The sequence below is a fragment of the Toxorhynchites rutilus genome, chromosome 2 (assembly GCF_029784135.1).
Source record: "Toxorhynchites rutilus septentrionalis strain SRP chromosome 2, ASM2978413v1, whole genome shotgun sequence".
In the NCBI taxonomy this organism is placed as follows: Eukaryota; Metazoa; Arthropoda; class Insecta; order Diptera; family Culicidae; genus Toxorhynchites; species Toxorhynchites rutilus.
In genome coordinates this window covers 241648944-241659021 of record NC_073745.1, presented here as the reverse complement: position 1 = coordinate 241659021, position 10078 = coordinate 241648944, and the positions used below count along the sequence as shown (strand labels likewise).

Sequence of the window (10078 nt, the reverse complement as noted above, 5' to 3'; positions counted from 1 at the left end):
CCGTGATCTTAAGCTAAAAACAGTTACTGGTGTGTATTTTGTCGCGTTCTATACCGTAGTAACGTTGTAAACAAAGCAGCACACACATTGGCGGAGACGAGAAATGAACTGTTTGTTCCAACTTCTCCAGCGGCCTTCTAATGCACTTTAATTGTGTTCAAACCATCGTCACGAGCAGACGTGCTGTTGATCGAGTGAATAATATTTTTTTTCTGGTGCGGGTGCTTTTCCGTTTGTTTCCTTTGATCCCATACCATTTTTGCAATTAGTTTTCACACATTTTCGCCCTCGATATCGTTGTTAACAGAGGTGAACGGCGTTTTGTTGGGCTCGAATGTTTCGAATCATTGTTGTTCCTTCGCGAAATAAGTTTAATCGCTGATTCGGATCGTGTTCCATAATTTCTCGCCTGGAGTTGCATTGAGTTGAGTTTATTGGCCGGATTAAGGTGTTAACATTGTTTCAAGTGTAGTGGGTCAGCTTGTGTGTTTAGAAACAGCTTTTAACGTACCGTTTTTTAAGTGCTGCCGCTGGTCAGTTGGTGGCGATTTCGCAATTGCGTTCTTTGCTCGGTAACGGAGTGCCAGAGTATACGGAGGTGAAATACTGAGTGTGTGGATCTGGTGCAAAGTGAAAACATAATTGAGAAAGTCTCGAGTTTTCGCATTGTGTGTGAAGGCCTTTTTGAGTGGAATATCGGTGCAAAAGTGTACGAGAATTTACCGCTGGAGGAAAGTGGAAAAATAGCTACACACGAGTGCTGTTATTGAGCTGTCAACATGAATAAGTCCTGCGCCCGGTGCCAGAAGGTGGTTTATCCCATCGAGGAGTTGAAGTGCTTGGATAAGGTTAGTGAGAAGAAATGTTTATTATGTATCAATATGCGCCCGCCACACATCGCGACGACGTGTTAAGGAATAACACCGGAGAGAACAACAAGGATCCTCAGTTGTCTACGGTTGAAATTATGTGTTCATGTTTTTGTGTGCTAACCCTACGGGAAACGTCGGTACCAAGATGGAGTAGAATAATCTGTTGAATATGTGTGTCAGTGCTGCCAGAGGTGGCCTAGTTGGATAACAAGATGTCAAGTTCTAATCTCGTTAATACTGTCACCGACTAACCGTAATTCGAATAAAAACATTGGAATTGTAATTATTAAGCGATTATTATTTGCTCCATTTATCGTGTTTTTATACCTGCGTTTGTTATACAATTTTGTCAATGAAACTGTGCCCGTAGAAATTTATTCTGTTTATCTTGTTTCCAAAGATTGCAAGCATTATTTGGTGAATGGAATATTTTTATATAAGCGTAAACAATATTAAATTTTATATCTCTTGCAAAATTTTGAAACTATGAAACAGATTTTGATGAAGTTTCCTAGTAAATACCAAATTATCAGGGACATTTTTTAAGCAGACTAAGCCGCTTATTATATGAATATGAAATTGATATATGAATTTTTCCAATAATAAATAGTTTCTAGGAAGCTTTTTCTTCGAAATTTATTTAAGCTATTCTTTCAAGGAACAATAGATTTAACTCAAATGTACATGTTCACGATACAATCGTAATTGCCAATTTATCCTAATACGAAATTGTGAGTTTTCATTACAATAAATGTTTTTTGTCAAAATATTTAAACCGCTGATGGCGAAAATGGCACTAAACGTGCACTGATGTAATACTGAGTGTCGCTAAAAGCAACGACTAATCTCATAACCGTGAAACAGTTTTTGTTCCGTTTAACAAATGTTCGCCAATTCTCTAAATTAGTTTCACAATACACTTTCAGTGTCATATTGCTCTTCTCTCGAGATGGAGAGCACAAAAAACCATGCCGATCGATTCAAGTTGGTTATCAAGAAGAATCTAATGAGAAATGTAAAAAAATCCAACGAGGAGCAAAAAGTGATACTTTTCTCTTGATAATCCAGTACATAGAGAATTTATTGTTATTAAAGGCAAAAATAATCAAATTGATGCAAATGAACGAACTACATTTTTCTCACCAATTATTTCTAGTGTTCAAAATCATAAAAACCTAACTGACATTTTGGTAGGAATTGAGGTGCTTTAAAGGTTTTTTTTATTAAAATAATTACACAGTCCAAAACATCTATTCATTCGAGTTCATTCACAAAGCAATAAATAACATAAATTGCTTTGCTTTTTTTTCTCATTTTCCGGAGTTTTTCCTTTTCACTACGTACTGTATCGACGATTTTCTAGATAAAAAAAACAATTCAAATTGTGGCGGTGGCAGTATAGCTATTGGGACCGGTAATGCATTGAAATATTTTGAATGAAGGTTTATTGAAGTTTCAATACCGTTGTCTCTCAGCTGCGTGTAGCAGGAATCTAACGTCACAAAGTAATGAAAGATTTCTGCAGAATAATAATCATTTGATTTGTCTATTCAGTCCTGTAGCAAAAAAGTATTGCGGCTGATTAAAAAATCAAATGGAATTTGATTCGTGCACATTGTTAGATATTGATTTTATTCGCACTGACTTTGTTTGGTAGAATCCAAATAGATATTTTTCATAAATTTGTTGATCGACGAATATATATTGTACATTAGATAAGAAATTAATTGAGTAACATTATTATGACGTAGGATTACGTATCTTGGGGACATATCGTACTCGAGCGAGAAAATAAAAAATGGTGTGCCAGGGTTAGGATGACATCAGAGGTTGAGAGGAAACATCCGTTCAATATTTTCCTGGGGGAAAAAACAGACACTGAACAAAACGGTCTTATTTGGGACCACAACATGTTTTGATGCAAAGAAAGTTGATTATAATTATTTCTACTGTCCTGGCGTGCCATGAAGTATTTTGGGAACGTATTGGGGATATAACTTGAAAACCAAATGGATTAACGTTTGGTTGGCTACGCGTGTTTTGATCGTAATCCTCCAAATTTTTGCTTCTCACCTCTCAAAGATGTATGGTGTTTCACGTGAAAGAAATCTAAATGAAATTGAGAACATGAACACCTCTGTAGTTTTAGCGTTGAACAATAATTTGAAGAAGATTTTCTTTTGAACTTATGTTAGCATGAGATTTAGGTAAAGAGATTTGAATGACAGCACGCCTCATTGCAAATCATTTCCATTTTTTAAATATCTCTTCAATTGAATGTTCGAAGATGCAGTTGCAGTTGAAGATGGTTGATGGATGACGCATTCGTGCTCTCGTAATACATAATATGCGCATTGCGCAGACTTGTGAACGTTATAACCCATTTCATGAGGTTATGCACAAAAAAACAAATTTTAGAGTGGATCATTAGAAGGGAAAAGTAGATCTCAGAGGAATCTGAAATTATTTTTCATAAATTGCCTTGATTGTACGCTGAGCGGTAAGTCGGCAACGGGAGTCGAATCCGAAGTTTCCGGCATGACATACGCTATCAACGCGGCTATCGGAGCCCCGGTGGGTTTATACATGAGTTATTTATTCATTTCTGGTTCTATACTACAAATGAAAATTGCTACTAAAAAATTCAAGTAACTTATCATGCTAATGCTCATCTGTTTATTCTTATTCTTCATGATAATGTTCATGAAAAATTGAATATTTCAACGTAATATTAGAAACACATATACGATCTCGCTCGTTCTTCGTGAAAAAGAGAGTTTTTCTGTCATTCTCTTCAATATCAAAATAATTCTGTTATATTTTATAATGATCTGTCGTTCCTGATAGACTATGATAGATGTGGGTATCTGTGCAGTAAAATCGCCCGCAAACATTCTCCTAAGCCACACAACTCAATTCTACTAGTTTGCCAATAAAAAAAATTGTCATACTTTTGCGAGATGACATATGCCACCATCTTCACCTGCTCCCAAGATGTTTTTGTAACGTCGTCTGTTAAACAAAACTAGAAGTGGGTTATATCTGTGATGTATCCGCAAGGTAGACGTAGGACTATCGCTGGCTCAGTAATCGTTTATTTGAAATTGCATCTGAATCAACTCTCAATGAACGAATGAATGAATATTTTGAAAGATTGTTGAATTTTTCCTGTGGTGGATGAGTATGAGTATGGAATTGTTATCAACATAGAATTCAACTCTTTCGAATTTGTTGGTGGTCCTGAAAAGAACCGATGGGTCACTGTAAAAGCAGCTGAGAATATTTGATACATGATTCATTCTGTTTTCGTGAGAATAATACAGGAGATTGTTCATGACCATTCCTTGCATAACTGGAACACCTAGTCGAATGTGCAGACTTATGCGAATATTCCTCCGCTCGGTCGCATTCACAAGCGAACAATTTTCCGTTTTCCTACTACAGTGGAACCGCGATTATCCACGAGCGGATGATCCGCGGTGCGGATTATACGCGAAAGCGAGTTTCATAGTAATTTTATAGAGCTTCCCGAAATTTGTCAGTGGGAGGTGGCCACTTGCTATTTTGTTTTGGTCATGGCTTTCATATTATCTGACCACTGGTGTACACGACTTTACAGATGGAGAGTTGAATGATTTCTGTATTGATAAAACATAGTTTTCATGCTGAAATATCTTTATTTGGTGTTTGCACCTCATTTTTAGTCCTTTATCGCGTTATCCGCGATTTTCGTTATGCGCGGTGGCCTAGCCAGACTATTTCGCGGATAATCGGGATTCTACTGTAGTTTGTTTCACTTTTATATAAAAGTATTCTCATTCAACTAACACTTTTCGACAAATTCAACCGCGTTCTACATTTCACGACGTGAATGGGCTTGAATTTATTCAGTTATTAGTCGTCTATCTATGTAAACAAATACATTCTTAATACTACTTGATACTACTCACTTGAAACTAAAGAAAGGTAGCTGGATAATTAATTCATTTCATTTAATTTAAAGGACGTGTTTAACAAGTCACAGAATCGAAAGATTTATTTATTTATTTATTTCGACAAACCAGCGTAGACTATACATGTTGCTCAAATATAATAATGACGGTAAACTTAACTATATCTTATTCTATTCAGATATTTTTTAAACATTGGCCTTGACATGATTACATCAATTATTTCATTGTATTCGTTACAGAGGCTCGTCATACGATTGATAGGATTTTATTTAGCGTAGTTTGTTTTTCTGTAATCTGTGTAAAAAATCTTTCTCAGAGGCCTAATGGGTGCGTTAAAATCAGTCCACTCGTTGTGATATTACGTAAAAAATAAATAGAATCATGGCAGAGTACCGACGTTCTTTTAAGCTTCTCATATTGATTGTGTCAACGACCTTATGGAACATGTAAATAGTTTCAATATGTAGTTTAAATCCAAAACATGTGCAACATAAGCCAACTTTCGTAAACGGATTTACGAAGAAATTAATCTAAGTATAAAATTATTCATGTCATAGTTAGAGAAATATTTCCGCAAATATATCAGACAAAATGTTCGAAAAATCAGTCAAAATGATTCCAAAATGTTTGAGTGGTTACGGGCAGTTGAATGATTCCACATTTAACCATTTGCGGTCGTATGTTTACTCTCAGCCACCACAGCAAGGAATCATACTAATCTTATTGTTTATTCAACTATGTATTGGTTTACACTTTTTCTAAATGAACTCTGAGGTCTAGTGAACCTGTTCTCGAATTAATACGAGGTTTCTATGAATAATAGATAACAGTGCTCAATAAACAAGATTATTAGCGTGGAAACATAAGGTGATAGCCACAATTCTGAGTAGCTACGATATCTTAGACATAACTCTAGTAAAAGGGATGAAACGAGGCGACATTTACGTTAAAAAACCAAACTTCATTATTAATTACAATAAGAATATGAGAGGAGAACGGAAAATGGAGGAACGACGTAATTCACACGAAGATCAAAAATATTTCTTTTTAAATATAGATCACATTCAAAACATTCTAAAACATCGTTCAGTAGTTATATAGTTAATGTTAACAAAAAAATTATAGTATAACATGTTATGTATCACTGCTCTTTCAAGGGAAATTATGCGAATCATCAGAATATGAGTTATTACGATTGTGGATAATTATTTCAATTTCTGAATCACGAAATGGACGTTGAAGGAACAAAAAGAAGGTATTTTATTGTAGAGATATGATTTTTCGACGTTTTTCCGAGCTTTGAACAAATAAAACAATAAATTGTTTTGTATCCATTTTTTTTTTGTTCAATAATCTTTTAAGAATACAAACATAGTTAAACGAAAAAAATATTTGGAAATTAAAAAAGTTAAAAGTAAAAAACGAGAGGCATCTTCCGTGTATCGCCATTCACCAAGCATTAAACACACGTCTAACACAGTTGCAGCGATAAACTTCAAGTGAAATATTCGCTAGCGTTCACAGCTCCAGGGAAAACATAAAACACAAAACGAGCAGAATTAGCGACCATTATTGTTTCGAGCACAGAAAGTTTCTGAGACGAACCAGCGCAGGAGGCTGAAAGTCTCAAAAATAAAGAATAAAAAAAAAAGAGCACAGAAAGATTCTGAGAATTTTCCTCAGAGGAGATGCAATACTTATACACTAGCGACAGCTTACTTACTTCGCAAATCTTCTCTTTTCGCTATACTCCTCGTTGTTTCAATTCTTCTTCTTCTTCTTTTCCTTTATTTACGGGAACTTTAAATTCAACGATTCATTCGTCTCCGACTGTTTCTATTCTATCGGTTGCATAAGATGCTCGTTATTAACAGCTCTGTTCGGGAAAGCACACAAATGGACAAAACAAATGTATGGGCAAATGGGAATGCTTCCATTTTTCATCAATTTAAACCATATACAGACTATGGGATTGTAAATTATAGCATATCAAACAAATCTTAGAAAACTTATGATTCGATTGGTATGCAAATCGTTAAAATGTGTTCGCATTTAAAATAGGTATTAACATTAACTCTATTTCATAAAAACGTGATTTGTTTTCTGATTTAGCACCTTTAATGTAAAACGTAGTCCTACGTCAAAACAGTACCCTGGCGCACACGATTTTAACTCTTCTGGTTGTCCGAAACTAAATCTATATAAATAAAAATGATTTGGTGTCCGTTCCTCACGATTTAACTCAAGAACGGAGGAACGGATTTAACAGTCAGTATCAGGTTTGATGCATCTTAGTCTGCGTCAGGTTTATACATCAAAAAAGTTATGAAAACTTCGGAAAGTTGGAAAATTGGAAAGTAATTTTTTCAACAAATTTTGCATACATATAAATAAAAATTATTTGGTGTCTGTTTCTCACGATTTAACTCAAGAACGGAGCAGCTGATTTAAACAGTCAGTATCAAGTTTGATGTGTCTTAGTCTGCGTCAGGTTTATACGTCAAAAAGGAAATTATCTACGGAGAGCATAGTTAATTTCGTTTTTACGCAAATTCGTCGAATATTGAGTTTCTTTTTGTCTGTACAGGTGCAAACATTTTATGGTGTATAAAAAATCAATCATTTTAGGGTTAATAGATTCATACAATGAATCAACAAAATCAATTCTGTTATTTCTCACTTTGAGCTCCAAATTGTTCTTGCTACGCCTTCCATTCAGCCCGCATCACAATTTCAGTGTCGGCCCCCGCTCCTAAAGATATGTATTGTAGAGAAAAAAATAGTCAGAAATTGACAAAAATTTTGAATTTGAATTGAAAGTGGTCACATATCGTAAACATCAGAAATCAATCTTTTTTTTTTTAATTTTCTTATTTTATAATTGTCAGTCCCAGTGATCAACATATTGCTCATTGCTCGGTCAATAAGAACTCTAGATCGATGTTCGAACATGTTGTTAAATACATAACTATTTTCGCACGTACATTAATAACTATGAAATATTGCTAGGATCCTACCTTATAACGGTTACGGTTAATTTTCCGTTGAACGTGAACGCCCGAAAACTGATAAAAACATGGAAAAGGTGAATTGAATGAATTAAATAATTTCTGTGGGAGTGAGGGTTGAGTGCTCGAAATGATTTAAATCATATATCAATTGTGGGTGGGACGAAGTTCGTCGGGTCAGCTAGTGTTCAACTATTTCTTAAACAATGCCGCTATGGTATACCGCTAGGGCAAGCCATTAAAAAATATTTCATCCAGAATGGCGGAAGTTTTGAAATAAAAACAAGTTTTAAGCGCGTTTTTATGATGATTCATTTTTTTTAAATAGTACAATTGAAGAATATTAATTTTTTTTTATTAGTGTGACATATAAATATATAAAGAATATTCACACCAAATTTCAGAAGAATCGAATATATATATATATATATATATATATATATATATATATATATATATATATATATATATATATATAAAACTGGATTTCTGTCTGTCTGTCTGTCTGATTCTTATGGACTCGGAAACTACTGAACCGATCGACATGAAAATTGGTTCGTAGGGGTTTTTGGGGCCGGGGAAGGTTTTCGTGATAGTTTGAGACCCCTCCCCCCTCTAAGGGGGGGCTACCATACAAATGAAACACAAATTTCTGCATTACTCGAAAATTAACCGCAAACGAAACCAAACTAGGCATATGGAGGTTTTTGGGTGCAATAAATGTTTCTATGGTTATTGGATACTCCACCCCCCCTCCTTAAGGGGGGGGGGATGTCTGCCACACAAATGAAACACAAATTTCTACATTACTCTATAGTTAGTCAAGCAAAACGGAACCAAATTTGGCATGCGAAAGTTTTAGGGTGCAATAAATGTTTTCACGGTGGTTAGATACTCCTCCCCCCTCTCCAAGGGGGAGCTGCCATACAAATGAGACACAAATTTCTACATTACCCGAGAATTATTCAAGCAAATGCAACCAAATCAGGCATATGAAGGTTTTAGGTTGCAATAAATGTTTCTATGATGATTAGACACTCCACCCCCTTTCTAAGGGAGAGCTGCCCTACAAATGACAAATTTCTACATTACCCGAGAATTATTCAAGCAAATGCAACCAAATCAGACATCTGGAGGTTTTAGGATGCAATAAATGATTCTGTGGTGGTTAGATACACCTCCCTCTTCTCTTAGGGAGGGCTGCCATACAAATGAAACCCAAATTCCTGCATTACTCGAGAAATCACCAAGCAAATGAAACGAAATTTGACATGTGGAGGTTTTAGGGTGCAATAAATGTTTCTATTGTGTTTAGACACTTCACCCCCCTCTCTAATGGGGGGGCTGCCATACCTATTAATCACAAATTTCTGCATTACTCGAGAATTAATCAAGCAAACGAAACCAAATTTGGCATGTGCAGGTTCTAGGGTGCAATATATGTTTCTATGGTGGTTAAACACTCCACCCTCTTCTCTAAGGGTAGAGGGAGGAGTGCTGTCATACAAATGAAACACAAATTTCTGCATTACTCGAGAATTAATCGAGCACACGAAACCAAATTAGGTATATGGAGGTTTTAAGGCGCAATAAATGTTTTCACGATGGTTAGACACTCCACCTCCCTCTCTAAGGGATGGTTGCCATACAAATGAAACCCAGATTTCTGCAATACTCGCGAATTAATCAAGCTAATGAAACCAAATTTGGCATGTGGAGGTTTCAGGGTGCAATAAATGATTCTATGGTGGATAGATACTCTTCCTCCCTCTCTAAGGGGAGAAGAGGAGAGAGGACTGTCTTTATTCTATAATATTTCCTGTATCAAATATTTATTCCATGTAACGGAGAAACATGCTATTTGCAAGTTGTTGAAAAATATTGAACGAGAATTGTGTCTGAAAATAATCTGATATTATAATGATGAGTTTTGGAAGAAGTACTAGGATTTTTTTGGTAAAAGGTAAATTCAACGAGGTCGATTAGAAGATCAATCAATGAACAGTTCTGCAATTGGACTCATGAACTTGCGCTTAGTAAGAAAACGTGAATGTTTGAAGGTATTGATAACAAAAAACAAATTTTGGGCGGAACGAAGTTTGCCGGGTCAGCTAGTCCATAAATAAAAATGGAAGGCCAATGTGTTGGTAAGCGCAAAACCCGAGGAAGGAATGTTCCAATTTCAGTCATCTATATTTCGTTGTAATCGTCTCATCCCGTAGATCAATATAGCGCAGAGAAAAAT

General features: G+C 35.5%; 1 protein-coding gene across 1 annotated transcript in view; it reads left to right on the top strand.

Moving 5' to 3' along the window:
- Nucleotides 1-146: 146 nt before the first annotated feature.
- LOC129764146 (LIM and SH3 domain protein Lasp) overlaps nt 147-10078 on the top strand; it is a 148705-nt gene continuing 138773 nt past the window's right edge. The window contains exon 1 of the mRNA XM_055762963.1: nt 147-848. Coding sequence (XP_055618938.1) covers nt 780-848 — 69 coding nt within the window. The 5' untranslated portion in view covers nt 147-779. The remainder of the gene's footprint in view (nt 849-10078) is intronic.